The sequence below is a fragment of the Rhinolophus sinicus genome, chromosome 15, assembly GCF_057876585.1.
Source record: "Rhinolophus sinicus isolate RSI-liver-muscle chromosome 15, RSI-T2T, whole genome shotgun sequence".
Taxonomy (NCBI): Eukaryota; Metazoa; Chordata; class Mammalia; order Chiroptera; family Rhinolophidae; genus Rhinolophus; species Rhinolophus sinicus.
In genome coordinates, this window is record NC_142515.1 from 125,803,601 (window position 1) to 125,821,156 (window position 17,556).

At 32.5% G+C, this 17,556-nt stretch overlaps 1 protein-coding gene across 1 annotated transcript in view; it reads right to left on the reverse strand.

The window, feature by feature from the left end:
- HSPA4L (heat shock protein family A (Hsp70) member 4 like) overlaps positions 1 to 17,556 on the reverse strand; it is a 41,873-nt gene that overhangs the window by 8,729 nt on the left and 15,588 nt on the right. Inside the window, exons 7-17 of the mRNA XM_088792619.1 lie at positions 16,183 to 16,427; positions 15,983 to 16,059; positions 15,175 to 15,326; positions 14,606 to 14,712; positions 12,093 to 12,226; positions 10,329 to 10,528; positions 7,383 to 7,481; positions 5,567 to 5,704; positions 2,942 to 3,067; positions 2,541 to 2,648; positions 588 to 707 (exon numbers count right to left, since the gene is read on the reverse strand). Of these exons, the coding sequence (XP_088648745.1) occupies positions 588 to 707; positions 2,541 to 2,648; positions 2,942 to 3,067; positions 5,567 to 5,704; positions 7,383 to 7,481; positions 10,329 to 10,528; positions 12,093 to 12,226; positions 14,606 to 14,712; positions 15,175 to 15,326; positions 15,983 to 16,059; positions 16,183 to 16,427 (1,506 nt within the window). The remainder of the gene's footprint in view (positions 1 to 587; positions 708 to 2,540; positions 2,649 to 2,941; positions 3,068 to 5,566; positions 5,705 to 7,382; positions 7,482 to 10,328; positions 10,529 to 12,092; positions 12,227 to 14,605; positions 14,713 to 15,174; positions 15,327 to 15,982; positions 16,060 to 16,182; positions 16,428 to 17,556) is intronic.

The window sequence follows — 17,556 nt, forward strand, 5'->3', positions numbered from 1 at the left end:
AACCTGTATTAAAATTGTAATAATATAACAAAAGATGAATAGAAGTCATGTATATACATTTTCTTTGGCATCCCCGGTATAACTAAATATTTAAGGCTTAAAATCACTGAAAAGGTCAAGGGTGTGATCCAGACTTGTGTACACATGTATAAAAGAATGGGTATAGAGGATTATAAATGACTAATGGACTAGAACACAAAGAGCAAACAAAAGAAAAAGAGGCCAAAGGACAAAATAAAAGCTAGCAGAGTCCAGCTTCAAAGAAATCTGTAATAAAAAAGGCCCAAGAAAACCTCTTTTTCACTATGTCAATAATGAAATCCCTAAGAAGAAAACAATGAATTTGGTCACTGGATTAATTTACAATGTGGTTTTAGGGAATTTAAAAGGAAGCACTCTATTTTAAATTCATTAGTATCCTTTACTGACAATTCTCCAAAAAAATAAGTTTCAAGTTTGGTGCACAATGTCTCCGGAATTTTGTAGCAACTGCTCCAGCTTTGTAGCCGAGAACATTTATATTTACCCCACACTCATCACGTCTACACACATGTCATCAACAGTTGGCTTTATAATAAATTCAATACCTTGTTTCTGTATGCTTCTATCACTTTCATGACAAGTTGGATCTTTTTTCCCAAGTCGTTTAAAGCTTTTGGTCTCTCTTCATGTTCCATGTATCTCATTTGAATAGGCTGGCCATATTTCTGTTAACATAAGAAATTTATTTTTAAAAGAAAAGTAACAAAGAAACTCTTAACAGAAGACATTATATATTGTGTATACTAACTTTATTCATTAGATTAAAATGTGTGCTGTATTAAGAGGGTAATGCTTTTAAAAAACCAAAACAGAAAACCTTTGCCCCCTTGGCCCAGGTTCCTGGAATGGGGAGTTTCTAAATGTCTCTGTAACTTTGAGGAGGGGGATTCATTAGAAGAATGAATAACTCCTTTCAATTCTTTATATACTTAAGTAAAAACCAGTTTATCTAAGGATAATTTTAGATTTTCAGAAAAGTTACAAAGGAAATAACAGAGCCAAGCGTCTCTCATAGCTTTCTTCTAATGTTAACCTCACAGCACGTGGTACATTTGTCCGTAAGAAACCAGCACTGGTGCATTACTTGGAACTAACTCCAGACTTAATTTGGATTTCATTTTCTTCTGTTCCAGGATACTATACTGCATTTAGTGTATTTATACCATACTTTTTATTGCAAATGTTTTTGAAAGGGAAGCAAATATTTCATTTTTAATTTCTAAAAGCCACCTCAAAAAAATAGTGAAGCTTATGAAAACTTCTATAACATTTTCCTTTTTATGTTTACTAATACACCTGAGGCAAAATAATCCGTTTTGGGTACTTCTGGGCTTTTCCAGTTATTTCTATTGGCTTCAGCTGCCTTGCTGTTCCTATAGCTCCAAATATATATTCTCTTAGGGAGCTGGGGAATAAAACTATCAAGAATGTGAAGTTTAGTATTGCTCTCATAAGCTTAAATTTTATACTTGATTTCTAATTTATTCCCTTTGGTAGTAATTTATTGACATGAAAGTAATTATTGCAAGATAATAACTTCTTTTGCTTTTAAGTAACTTCTTTTGCACTCCTCTTCCCCAGCTAAAGGGTTGCTTTCCCCCATATTCTAGAAATCTTTATTAATGTCATCACTTTGCGCCTGTATATTCCTTTGCTGCTCAAAGAGTGGTTCAGGGACCAGCAGCACCAGAATCTTTTGGAAGCTTGTTAAACTGGAGAATCATGGGCCCACCTCGCTATACTGAATAATCTGCATTTCAGTAAGAGCCCCAGGGAATTCATGTGCACATTAAAGCACTGCTATGATCCTCACCAAGGAGGAGAGACTAAACTTTCCTGTTGTACTTCCAATCTGACCTTCTTGTAACTAAATTATTTTTCTCAGGCTTGGTGGAGGGTCCCTAGGTAGCAAGCAAGAAAAAAAGAGTTAATAGTGGTCTTTTCTTAAAAATCACACATGCCCTAAAAAAAGAGAAACTGGTGGCCATGTCTCCTTATTTCTTTATTAAAGGACATTCAAGAGCAAGGGTGCTATTTTTGAAGTTCTTTGCTGGCCAAGCGTCCCCATCAGTTGCAATGCAAAAACACAAAAGGGCAGTGTATTACTCCTCAAAATCAGAGCAATAAAGGGGGAGTGAAGCAGAGGAAGGGTGATTCCTCTGATGGATAAGAAGAGGTCAGGTTGAAAAATCACTAATAATGACATCTCAGAAATACATAGATTGTTAAAGCAATACTAACACTCTGGTCATTTTTTAAATGTTTATATCTGAGTATCATGATAGACAAATATGATTATACATTATTTGATTTCAATTATCATGTATCAGTACTCACTTCTCAAAATGCTTTTAAAATGAGAACATTTCCTCTTATACATATCTGCCTCAGTAATTTCTTACATATTTACTTTAAAAATACACTGTGCCATTAACACCATAATTTCTAGGAATACCCAATGCTCTATTTAACGCTCACATATAGCTTTAAAAAGTTACCTTTAATTCTTGAAGCTTATCCACATAAATTTGTTTAGGTTGGTCTTCACCTTCTTCATAAAGCCAATTTTCTGTGTCTTCCAATATTGCTGACAGTTTATTCAAGTCCTAAGTATACATTTAAGAGAGCGCGATATAAAATGTTCTCTTAGAAATAAAAGTCATCAAAGAAGGACACAATGTTTTCAAGTATAAAGAATTAAATTTCCTATTTTTCTGATTTTTTTTATTCTTAAACATTGTTCACCATACTTCCGCAAACTGGAAAAATACCTAAGAACCACTCCTAAATGCACTCAAGAAGATTGACAGTAACACATTTAATACATTTATTTACATAATCGGTATTAGCATTCTCAAGAAAAAAAGTTTTTGTAAAAAATTGTAAAATCTAGACTTACTTCTTGAGTGATGAACTTTTCATAGACAGTACCCAGCTTGTCTCTAAAATCATATACATATTCTTCAACAGCATTCTTAGCATCATTTCTTTCTTTCTCTAATTTATCTTGCATTATCATCTTCCCCTATTCAAAAAGTTTCAGATTAATTGCCATTAAGAATATTAAGAAATTAGGGAAAAAAGAAACCAAAATCACAATGAAATACCACTTCATACCTACTAGGATGACTAAATCAAAGAAATAAAAAATAAGTGTTGGTGAGGATGTGGACAATTAGAAACCCTTGTAACACTGCTGTTGGGAATGTAAAATGCTGCAGCTGTGACAGAAAAGTTTGATGGTTCCTTGAAAAACTAAACAAAGAATTACAATATAACCTGGCAATTTTACTACTAGGTATATAACCAAAGGAATTGAAAGCAGGAACTCAAACAGCTTTTGTATGCCAGTGTTCACTGCAGCACTGTTCCTAACAGCCAAAAGGTGGAAAAAACTCAATTGTTCATTAACAGATGAATGGATAAATAAAATATATATCCACAATGGAGTATTATTCTATAATAGGAATGAGTTTTGATACATGAGAACATGGATAAACCTTGAAAACATTTTGCTAAGTGCGGTAAGTCAGATACAAAAGGACAAGTATTTTATGAATTCATTTTAATGAGTAATCTACAATAGGCAAATTCATAGAGACAGAAAGTGGACTTATTTACTGAGTGGTGGAGGAAGGGAGAAATGTTGAGTTATTACTTGATTGTTACAGACTTTCTGTTTGGGGTGATGAAAAAGTTTTGGAGATAGTGGTGATGGTTGCACAACATTGTGAATATAATGCACTGAATCGTCATACACTTAAAAGTGATCAAAATATCAAATTTTGTTATATATATTTTATCACAATTAAAAATTGATAATATACCGAAATCCATTGAATTTAACATTTTAAATGTGTTAACTGTATGGTATGTGAGTTATATCTCAATAAGCTATTCAGGAAACCCACACAGACTATGTCATTGTACATACCGTGTTTTCCTGAAAATAAGACCTAGCTAGACCATCAGCTCTAATGCGTCTTTTGGAGCAAAAATTAATATAAGACCCGGTCTTATATGATACCATATAAGACCGGGTCTTATAGTAAAATATAATACTTATATTAATTCTTATATTAATTTTTGCTCCAAAAGACGCATTAGAGCTAATGGTCCGGCTATGTCTTATTTTCAGGGAAACACGGTACTTGGGTTCAAATCCTAGGTTCCCCATTTACTAGCTTTGAGATCTCAGAAGAGACACCTAACCTCTCAACCTCAGTTTTCTTATCCTAAAATAGACAGCATATTCCTATTTAGCTCATAGACTATTGATAAAATTGACATAATTCACATAAAATATTTAGTCCAGTGCCTGGCACGTAACTGGAGCTGATTAAACGTTAGCCCTGGGATGGACCTGAGCCTTGGAAACAGGCTACCTGGATCCAAATTAAAGGTTACTCTCTGACCTTAGGTAATTTAGTCTACCTGTACCTGTTTCCTCATCAGTAAAATGTAGATCCCTAGAAATCACTGCATGTCAGAGTTGTTGTGAGGATTAAATATCAAAATGTTTAAAAATTACTACTGTTATAATCAAAAGCAAAAAAATAATCTGAGGATTGTAATACTTAAACAACAAAATTTTCACTTTAACAAAAACATAGTATTTTAAACACAAGACTGCAGTGTACTGACATTTGTGAATTTAGAATAGTGAGACATTTAAAAATATAAGAAATATTTTATACCCCAAATTTGCCATAGTTACACTTCCCCACAATTCATTCCTTTGGGAAAACTAGTCTCAAAACATACAAATTCTGAATTATTCAGGGTCTCCAGGAATGCTTGCTTCATATAAAATGCAACCTTGACTAATGAATGATAGTGACATAGGCAGGTACTAAGAAGAGCAAGCACTATCAAGTCAAACTCTCTTGAAGAAATCCCTAGACTAAAGTCAGCAGAAGGAAGAATACTAGGGCACTTCAAACAGAAGTGTCCTTTACTGCCAGCCAAGCCTGTGGAAATTAGGAACCACCACTGAAATGTGAATTTGAAAAATAAAAATAAATTACTTATTATATAACTACTGGTAAAGAAACTAAACTCTTTAAGAGAATAAAATTAAACATTTAGCCATGTAAAGAACATTTCAAGAATGACAACGGATTTTAAAAAGTATTAAATGGAAATCAGAAAGCATTGTGAATAGAGCCTCAATCTTTAAGAACAACACATTAGAAGAGGTGAACTGCTAATAATTCCTCATATGATGATGCCTGCTGAGTGTTAAAGGTAGAATAAAAGGGGCTAAGAATCATTACTGTTGGAATGGTCTTTCTTTATAGTGGAAACAATCCATATATTTCATATAACTAAGTTGAAAACTACCCTGTACATGACATTAACACAGCTCAATATTTCATCCCAAATAAAGTAGTTGAATGATTATATTTACTAATTCCTTAAGAGTTACAGACTAGTTTCCCAAATTTGGGGTATAATCATTGATGCCTACAAAAATTTCAGAATACACTACCACCTATTTCAACATCAACTCAGATTTATATACCTCATTTTCAATGTAGCTGTTGAGAAGATCTTGGCCCAATTGTCCACACAGGCTACTCTGGATAGGCAGGTCAATACTCTTGATTTTTCCTTTTTTAATGGTCTGGTTTAATCGGTCTTGTTTGTCTGAGGGAGCTGACTGCAAAAGAAATGCAAGAAAATCATAGTGCAAATTTCTAAAACTAGCTTATAAAAATAGATTTAAGAGAGTAACTTCAGATGAAACAAAAAAGTAAAATCAAACAAAACTATTACCATCTACTATACTTTATTTAAAAACACTACTTTAATGCTAATAATGTTTTATACTCTGTGTACACTAAACCTTTCCACATAAAAACACTGGGCTGGAAATTCAAAACAAAACCACAATGAGATGCCACTTCACACCCACTAGGATGGCTATAGTATAAAAAATGGAAAATGACAAGAGTTGGTGAGGATGTGGAGAAACTGGAACCCTCACATACTACAGGCAAGATTGTAAAATATGCTGCCATTTTGGGAACAGTTCAGCAATCGCTCAAAATACTAAACACAGAGATACCATGTGACCCAGCACTTCCAGTCCTAGGTACATGCCCAAGGAAAATGAAAACATACAGCCATACAAAAACTTGTACATGATTGTTTATAATAGCATTATTCCTAACAGTCAAAAAGTACGTAGAAGCAATCTACATGTCCATTAGCTGATGAATAGATAAATAAAATGTGGTATGAATCTATAAAATGCAATATTATTTAGCCATAAAAAGGAATGAAGTAATACATCCTACAACCGGGATGAACCTTGAAGACATTAGTGAGAGAAGTCAGTCACAAAGGACCACATATGGTATGACCTTATTTATACGAAATGTCCACAATAGGCAAATCTAGAGAAACAGAAAGATTAATGGTTGCCTCGAGCTGGCAGGGAAAGGGTTAGGAAAGAATAGGAGTTACTGCTAAGGGTACAGGGCTTCTTTCTGTGGGGATGAAAATGTTATAAAATTGACTGTGATAATGGCCACAAAACTCCAAGTATATTAAAATACCATTGAATTGTACACTTAAATGGGCAAATTGTATGGTATGTAAACTATATACTAATAAAGGTGTTAAAAACAATTAAGCAAAAGATACTGGGTAAAAACAAAAAAATTTAGAAAAATAGGTTTCAGGTTTTAAATTACTTAAGAGCCTAGGATTTAAAACTGGATTGTTATAACCTCAGCAAAAATCTATACAGCCAACCAACAGAATAAATTCTGTTCAGGTTAGAAAAATCTGTGGAAGATGAAAGTTTAGAGCTGTAGCAACATTCATCTGGGTGTTTTGGGACAGTGTCTCTGCCGTCTTTTAAGGGCAATGATTGTCTCAGTAAAACAATGCCTCTCAATAACAGAGTCATTTGTCCTTTAAATTTTCACTTTCAAAAATATTTGTTTTTGCACAAAGAAAATATACTATTATGCAGCCAAATGCTTACAGTGGTTACTTTGAAATGCAGGGCTACTGCTAATTTAAGTTTTCTTCATTTGGCTTATTTCATTTTCTACTTTTAATGAGAAAAAAACTTACCAAAAGACACATTTTTTTCCTACCAAGAAGTTAATTTTACGTATACTATTGTCAGAGTTAATTCTTTAAAAAAAAAATCCTCTAATATAAATCTTTGAAATGTATTTATTCTGGTTATATGCTTTCAATACAATTCCACAGTACTAAGATTTAAAATATCAAGTGTATTAAAAACATGCATTCTAAAGTAAATATATTAACTCAAACTATCAATCTCAAAAAGACACAACTATAGAAATAGTAAAACGAACCTTTGTTTTGGTTCCTGTATGATCAATTTCCTCTTCTGGGGTGTGTTCAGCGTGACATTTTTGATGACTTCCTTCTTCTTGGTCAACCTGCATTTTATCCTGGAAAGAAAATATGTAATTGATAGCATTTGTAGAGTCTTTATTTTTCTTTGTTTTTTTAATAAACAGTATCTTAGAGTTCAAGACTGTTTTGAACTGTGTGAACACAGTAAAGTAAAAGTTCATTGCTTTTCAAATGAGAATAACTACAAATAAGAGGTAAGTAAAATGAAAAGATCTATTTGATGCTATGAATAAATCTTGTTTCATTCACCTGTGGCCAAAACATTGCAAAATAAATGGAAAATTTTCAGGTCCAATTTATAAACCTAGATTCACAAAAGCAAGCTTTAACAAAATTAAACTTGACATGAAAAATGTTAATAAAGAACTTAATGAAGGAAAACTAAAGTGTAAAAGACACAAAATGTATTACATAAATTCAATTATTTTTTAAAATGTAGTAAAATACTCAAGACATCAAAATTGTCAAAGTAGATGTCTCTGAATTATTACAACATAAATATAAAAAACATTTTTAATGTAAAAAAGACAAACTTTCAACTGTCAAAATGGACTCTCTAGTTGGCACAGAATCGTTAAGTATTAGATTTTTCTGGTTTTCCTAATCTTATCCATGGCCATCCACCCAAAAAGATAGCTTGGACTTCAGGAATCAATGTAATTTAAGTCTTCTAATACATCTGGAATGATGCAAATATATAACACCCAGAAGGCTACCCTGAATAAATGCTTATTTGTACCAAGGAGAAAAACAAGTTAGAAGTGTTCTTAGTAGTTACAAGGTCAATTATTTATGATAGTCCAACTCCCAACTGACCCTTCCCTTCCAACTGTACAACTTCTCCAACCCTGTGATTGAGGAGCAGTGAAAGAAGTGACAGTGGTGACTTGGGATAATGTAGGAAGAGATAAATATATTAACTCCATTTCATGTAATACTATGAAAAAAATGCTGCCAATTAAATCGCCAAAATGTTTTATCACTTAGCCTTTTTATTTTATACTTATTTAAAGAGCTGTTCTATTGTGTATATATATCTTTAAAGGAGAATTAAACAAACAAAGTGGCTAATATAAGTTTTAAAACTTCACATTCAGAATCCAATGCTTCTAAATCATTCAATTCAGTTGTCAATGTCTGTATTCTTCTGCACTGTCCTTTGTGCCATCGAGACCATTAGTGACATACCATTTGTTTAGAAATTGCTCCAGCATGAGTCTCTAATATCTTCTTATAAGCCACTGACACCTATTTTGCAAGTTTTATGATGGTGTTTTCTTTACCTTACCAGGTGGAGTCAGTCAGTAGATTGTTTTCAGACAACAACCAGAACTTGTGTTCCTTCCTTGAACTTGTTAACTGAAATGTCAAGGGGTTGCAATTGCCTACTCCTGCCATTAAGAATAACAACTAAGTTCACACTGTACAGGTGATGAGAACTATAGCATTATTACTGCCATCAGCAACTATGAATAGAAAATATCATTTGCAAGACCCATGCCAGTTTCAGATACAGTAAAACACAGCAGCAAATCAGAAATGCTAGGGAGGTAGGATATGGGTGCCACACTCTGGTTTTTAGTGTCCAGGACTCACAAATATTATATAAAAACAACTAAAAGTCTCAGCAGACACTTTTAAGAAAAAGAAGGTGAAATGGTTATGAAGAACTCTTCATAGAAGGCATACAGAGTTCTCTCAATGTGAGTAAAAATTAATCTCAATGGATTAAATTTATCTCTGCTACAAGTTATTAAGAACTACAATTAAGAATTAGTTTTCACTTATTATTCTTAATGATAATTTATGAAAAATTGTATCTTCACAACACATTAGGACATTTTCTTCTCCTCAGTTCAAGTAAACAAGACTCGCAAAATAATACATGAGTAGAATGAAAGAAAATGCCATGGTCCTTAAATGAAGTATTTTAAAGAGTAGTGGTAGAATTCTGATCAAATCTGGAAGATTTTACAATCTTTATGGAAAAAAAAAAAAAAAAAGATAACCTTCACAAGGAAGAAATTATCCTGAAACTCAAAAAAAAATCCGTTTTTTTTTTTTAAATAAATATTACTATATTAGTTTCAGGTGTAGAACAGTGATTAGACATTTATATAACTTACAAAGTGATCCTGGTAAGTTTAGTACCCATCTGACACCAAAAATCCATTCAAAATATGCACAAATACATGAAAAAAATCTAGGCATCTCTAATTATGATTGGGAAAAAGAAATCTAACAAATGCCATTAAAAATATTGTACATAAAACGATGAAAACTTTGTGCAATGGAATATAACCATGTTCTCTTAAGATACCTTCTACAGCACACCAAGAGTAAATACAGAGTTAGGGTCCCAAACTTTTTCATAAAGAAATAAACAGTCCAAAATATGTCTTTTAGGATTACTGAATGTACAGCACATTTTTCTGCTCAACAGCATCCCCTAACTGAGCCCTGAAAAATTCTTCATCAAGCATGTATTTTCAATCTAAAATATGTGAGTGTACAGTTCAAAATTTATCAATCTGAACTGATTTTATTTGTAAGCTGAAAAAGCTAGCCATAATACATGATTTTAATGGAAATAAAGACAAATTTAGGAAAGAAGACTCCCAACATACATATGCGCATGCTCCATATAATGCTGTGAAAGATGTAGTCTCTGAAAACTATGTTACAATGTGAAAGATGTACAGAATTTAAAACAGAATTGTTCTTTGTTGCTTTTATTTAAAAAGTTTGTACTGATTCCTGCAGCAGAACTTCAGAGCAAAATCTTGGAAATTAATGTCTTCCACTATTAAAGTACTAATTGTGATTCAGATACTAGTATCTATTTTTTTATCAGAGAAACTTGAGATGGAATTCTTACATACCACATCATCTTTGCTTTCATTCTTAAACGAAGTTTCTGTCTCCATAGGAATATCACTGTGATCCCCTTCTACATTTTGCTTCTCAATTACTGATGCACTAGCCACACTGAAGATTCCATGGATATTAATGCGAACTTTAACCTTTACTTTGGAACTATCACCATCAGACTGTGGAAAAACATTCTGAATAGTGAAGCTCCCTTAAGGAAAAAAGAGCTTTGATCAGTACATGGGCTTCAGAGTAACTCATTCAATTCATTAATTCAATAATCTGACTATCATCTTTCTGATGCTGGCAAATAATTGTAAAGTTATTATCACATCCAGATTTATTACTGTGGGATAGACATTATCCCCAGATCACCGTTTTTACACTTTAATAAACCTGGTATTAAAACTCAGAAAGGTTAAGCAATCTGCCCAAAATCATCCAGGCTAGGAAAAAAGTTGAGATTTTAACCAAGCACAATCTGACTCAAAGGAATATAACCTTTAAGTATAGTTTATAACATTGCTACTCTAAAACCAAAATAACGAAATTCAATTTCTGATCTAGAAAACCAAATAGATATTACCCCTTTTTGCTAAAAGCTTTGCAAATCATAATCATCTTGGTAACTCATAAATAAAGCAATTTAAACATTTCCTGGGTTTTTGCTATAGCAAAATTGCTGAAGTTATTTAGTCACTAATACCTACAGAGGTCTTATTAATTTTTCACTTTCAGAAAGCTGTTTTATTTTTCCAAAAAAAAAATCTCAAATATATAATGATATCCATAGTAGAGAGAGAATACTAGACAGAAAAACTGAGTAGTAAAAAATCTGGTTGACCAGTATTGAGGGTTGAATTGTGTCCCCCCCCGCAAATTCAAGTCGAAGTCCTACTGTCCAGTACTTCGGAAGGTGACCTTATTGGAAGACAGGGTCTTAACAGAAGTTAATCAAGTTAAAATGAGGTCATCAGGGTGGGCTCTAATCCAATAACTGGTATCCATATTTGGAGACATACACATACAGAGGGAATGTTATGTGAACATGAAGATGGCCATCCACAAACCATGAAGAGACGTCTAGAATGGATCCTTCCCTCACAGCCCTCAAAGGAAGCAATCCAGCCATCACCTTGATTTTGGACTTCTAGCCTGCAGAACTGTGAGCCAAATTTCTATTGTTTAAGCCACCATGTTTGTGGTACTTTGTTACAAAAGCCCTGGAAAACTAATACCACCTTCAATAATTTATATCTACTACTTTAAATAATGTACTTGAAATATTTATGTTGTCCCCTTTATAGCCTATCAGTAAAAGCAGTACATATGGAGAATTTTAAAACTTAAAAATTATTCCTTCATACTGTTTTGTATCTTCAAAATTATTATTCAACTAAAATGGATACTACAGTCTCCTGTTCTTACTTTCATATTAATCCAATAATACTCTACTTGTTGCCGCTGAACATAAGTTTCAAACAAGAATACATAGTCTGGCAGCACAACTACAGTTTACTGATTAATGAGTTTTCCCATTAACAAATAACCCTCACCCAAACCTTTCAGGCCAATTACAAAGTATTTTAAATACAGTTGTCAAAATGAATTACAAATACTCAAACCTGCTGTTATTCCAGAAATAACCTCTGAGCACTAAATCGTGCATGTTTAGAAAAAGGTAAAAATATCTTTGTTTAAAAAAATCCAGTGTTAGCTTAAATATCAACTTATTTGTTTCACTTATTATATAAAATTTTTTTGAGTTCTCTCACCAATTCTTGGATCAGGATAAGGCACGTCATGTAAATTAGTATAAAATGCTTCTAATTCAAATGGTTCCTTTTTGTGGAAAGTAATGACTTTTGAGAATGGGGCAGGATGGTTCTTACAGAATACTTCACATTCCCTAAAATAGAATGGGAAAACACTCAGTTAAAAACAAATAGAAGTTGCTCATGAAGCTGGTTTCAGAATCCGTCTCATTTTTAATCCATAAGCAGCAATTACAAAGAACGCTATGGATAAATGTAAAAAAAAGAATTTGTTTTTGATATAAACCTGCATTTTCATAGGCTTATGGTTCCAAGTTTTTAGACTGTCTGTCATAGTAATAGACAATTCTATCCTACTAAAAAGAAAAAAATTACCCGAAAATAGTTATATCTTAAGGCCGATACATAGGAATTACTTTTTTGTTCACATATGAAGTCCAAATCATATTCGTTAGTTCCCAAAATACATGTCATTTGTAACCATTTTTATTCTACTTCTTTTTAAAAAGAACTTTTCTTTGGAAATAATTTCAAACTTACAGAAAGGTGCAAAAAGGACAAAGAACACCCGTATATAACTTCTACCTAGATTTGCTACTGTGAACATTTCACTCCCATTTATTTTATCATTTGAGTGAACACACATTATCGGTGCATGTGTATATTTTTTTCTGAATTAATTGAGGGTGCTACATCAATTTATAGCTCTTTACTCCTAACTACTTCAATGTGTATTTTCTAATAGAGATATTCTCTAAAGTGTTTCCCCGAAAATAAGACCTAGCTGGACAATCAGCTCTAATGCGTCTTTTGGAGCAAAAATTAATATAAGACCCATTCTTATTTAACTATAATATAAGATCGGGACTTAAATAAGACTGTGTCTGACATAATATACTATAATGTAAGACCCGGTCTTACATTAATTTTTACTCCAAAAGACGCATTAGAGCTGACTGTCTGGCTAGGTCTTATTTTGGGGGAAACAGTAACCACAGTACAGCTGTCAACCTTATAAATTTACACTGACACTTTGATCTAAACTCCATATTCCATTTTTTTTTCAGTTAATATTAGTAACATCCTTAACAGTATCTTCTTTCCATCACAGTGAATTTTAAAACCTACAAAGTAATTCCTATTACTTAAATAAGGTAACAGAAATGATTTATAACTATTGTTTATAAACTTATTGCTTTAATACTACAGCATCATCCTATTAATTATGTAAGGTTTGAAAATTTCACATTAATGGATTTTTCCCTCTATCCTACTATTCAAGAACCTACCACCATTTCCTTCACAAGGATATATTTACTGTTCAATTTAATTCCCAATACGTTTCCTTACAATTGTTTTCCTGAATCACTTACACCTTTAAATGAAAATAGTTTTAAAGAATATTTCTGGCCTCGAAACTGATATTAACACATGTGATTTAAATGTTCTGCAAAACGTTCAGATGAGATTGATAATCCGTATTTTTGAAATCTGTGCAAAATTTCAATTTCTTAGTGTGGATGTATAGTACACAGAACAAAAGATTTAAAAGCAACTTCAAAAATTAAATACAGCTTTATTTTATTATACAAGCTTCTGAAAAATAGTCAAATATAGTATTTGAAACACAAATTTTTATTTTGGTAGGAAAGCAAGGTATTTAAATTCTGGGCAATTCATGGAAATAAAAATGTAAATGTCAATACAAGTATAAAAAGACTGTAGCTTGCAATAATTAGAAATAAAAATTTAGCAACAAAGTACTGTATTTTTACTGTTAGACTGTTAAAAGTATAGGAGAAAATGAGCTACAACAGATAATCTAACACAATGTTAACAGGAATATAAACTGATAGTTTGGCAGTATTAGTTAAAATAAATGTTCATACTCTTTGGCTCAATTTACTCCTACAGTTATCTTACAGATACACCAAACACAACTAAACAGGGAAACGTGTACAAGGATGTTCCCAATAGCACTGCTCAACACAGGAAAAATGTGACTTTCAAGTGTATTGGTTAAATGAATTATGGCATAAACAACTGTTGAAAAAAGTTACTGTCTGTTGGCATGGAAAGGCAATATATATCATATTTAAAAAAGCAAGTTGCACTGGGAGTATACAGATGATCGATGTATGCATTAAAAAGGCTGTGCTTTTATTCTTAGGTATTTCTTCTAAGTGACTGGATAGACAGATACACACTTAGCTGTTAACAATGGTTACCTCTGTAAAATGGGCAAAGGAGGAGATAGGATATGGAAAATACAGGTTGTTAAATACCTATCCTACGATTTTTTTTTGAAAATAAGATTTCACTTTTATAATAAAATGTTAATTAAAAATGTTTTCATGATTTATAGATTATATATCATTTGTATATTCTTCTTCATAACGTTTTATTTAAATGTGTTTGGGAATTTTAAGAAGTGTAAATTCCTTTCATTCACAAAAGTATGTCCAATTGGTTATTTATGACAGGCTCTAACCAAGACTTTAAAAGTCACTTACCCAGTTCCATCTTCAAAAGAGGTCTTCCATCTTAATGTGATTGAATAGGGAACAATGTCTGTTATGGAAAATTCACGCACTTTAAATGCTGGTGAGAGAATTGCACACTGCAAATAAGATGTACACCATGTTTAAATTAACAAACACAAAACATACCCTAGGTTACTCTCGATTAAACTGCTTAAATAAAGTTCTTGTAATAAAATTGTTACATTATAAAAATTACATTTAAAGTAACTAGCTAAAATTTAAAAGTGTCAGAGTACTCATTCTGGGACCTTATAAAAATTTAATACAAAATACTTTTAAATCTCAGAAAAGAATTTAAATGTAAATTATTACGAGAATTCATAAAATAAGTGTTCTTTAAGTACAATTAGAGACATATTATGACAGTTTAAAAATGTAAGTGGGAAAGACACAAGACCTACTTTTCAGGAACAATTTCAATTTACTTTAGCCTACTGACAAGTGGTCAGAACAGATAATATTAAAATTCCCTTTAGGTTTACCACATTTCTGGCAAAACACATTCTTAAAAAAAAAAAAAAAAAGACTAATAATCATACCTGTAATGCACATCCTCTTGCAACAGCTTCATCAGCATTTAATGTGGTACTTATGTCTTTAAGAAAGAATTTAGTGATTTGTTCCTTCACTGCAGGAATTCGCGTTGCTCCCCCTACAATTTCTATACTACTTATGTCTTCACGTTGTACGTCTAGAAAGGAGAATATATTTATTTGTGAAAAATAAGACAGTCTTTACAAAATGTGAAAAGTAGACTTCGGAAAGTACTTTTTTAAAAAAGTACATTTTTTAATTTGTTCAAACAAGAATAAGTGGAAACAACATAAAAACAAATTTTGGAAAAAGGCAAAATTTAATAAATATTAATTATATATGGGTCAGGCACTGCACATGGAGTGACGACAATAAGATGACAGAGTGACAATAAGAAAAGCACCTCATGAGCTTTAAAGGGACTCTTCAGAGTCCTTCAGTTTTCTAACTTCCATCTCACAAATCCCCATAGGATGTTTTTAATTGATTACTAAAACCTTAACAAGAAACAATTATGTCCCCATTTCTACTGTACTTTCATCTTAGAATCTTCTATATACCTACATAAAAACACCTCCAAACATAACCAGCGTTAGTTTTAAGATATAAACCATAAAATGGACCAGGAGTTTTCATAAACCCAGATTTCTAGTGCCCTACTCTTACGAATTAAGAATGAGTTATAATCTCTAAAATAAAAAATACAAATCTTTAAAAACACATGAAGTTTTTACTGCTTTTACCATTTCCTACTCCATTTAAGAGAGTAACAACATGACAGTTTTGATGGTTAGCCTAGTAATTTCCACTTACTAGCTTGTTCCATTACTGCTTTTAAAGGTGGTTCAACCCTGGCTAAGAGGGAAGCACATAATTGTTCAAATTGAGCCCTGTGGGGGAAAAAAAAAATTCACTATTTTGAGATCTAAAAAATGAGTATGTCTTCTAAAATAACAGAATCTAAATATTATAAAATAAGCAAACACTTTTCCAACTAAAAACATACATAGTACCTGTTCATTTTACTAGAAACATCAAGGTCATTCATGAAACACTCAATGTTCAGTGGAAGATCTGATGCATTTGCACTCATTAGCTTCTTTAGTTTTTCACATTCCTGATATAAACGCAACAAGGCCCGAGAGTTTTCTTTCACATTTATCTTATATTTGGTCTTGAATTCTTCACAGAAGTAGTCTACTAAAGCCTCATCAAAGTTCCTGCCACCCAAATATGGATCAAAGGTGGTAGCCAAGACCTGTTTAATTGAAAAACCAGAACTGAATTTTCATCAATATAGATGCTTTCAAAATAACAATAACAAAATCCTTTTAAAATTAAAATCAAAGCCAAAAAACCTTGTCAAAAACCACAGGGGTGCAAAATTTGGAATCACTTACATTAATTATCATTTATATTTAGCCAATATATTTATCCACTCTGAATTATCTGCTTTAGATTACAGACCCACATATCATAATTTAAACGTAATTTGAAATCACTGAGTTACAACAACTAACACTTCATCATTTCACATCCTCTGGTTCTACAACAGCACTGAACAAGAAGGCCAAAAACTAAGTTTAGGAAAACAAAGAAACGGTCCTAAGCACATAACCAAAGACAAAGCAGCTAAGAAAAGCTTATCTAAGGATTAAATCTAAAATACTGTAATTGATCACTTATAGGTCAAGAATTAGGCCTTCAATTATTAACAAAATACTGAAACAAAAGAATACGAGACCAAAAAAATAAATAACAGTGAAGAGAGACAAAAATTTAATATAGTAAGCCTGCTGAGCAATAAGCCCCAGCCTGTAGTCGGGTAGGAGAGGAATAGACAAGTCACAAAACTTCAACACTAGAGCTCTTGAAAACACAGAAGACACCTAGTCTCTCTCCCCAGGGTAGAAAGTACAAATGGCTACTTACAATAGTGACCACTGGAAAAACAGAATGCTACTGTTTGTGTGGGTCGTCAGCTTTGTTTCACAAGGTTGGGTGGTGGAACAGTGGTAAACATGACAGTAGTATGTGAGCGTAATCTCACTGGTATGTCATCCCACAGACTAGCACGAAAACCCATGGATAGACTTTTCATAATGTCCAGTATTACTCAAAATTAAATGCAAAATTGTGTTGGTATGTGACAAGTGTGAATGTGCATCCTTCTGGAGAAAAGGCCATAGCTTTTATCAGACTTTCAAAGGGGTCTATGATCTACTCTAAGGTACCATGTTTCCCCGAAAATGAGACCTAGCCGGACCATCGGCTCTAATGCGTCTTTTGGAGCAAAAATTAGTATAAGACCCATAAGACTGGGTCTTATATTAATTTTTGCTCCAAAAGACGCATTAGAACCGATGGTCCCGCTAGGTCTCATTTTC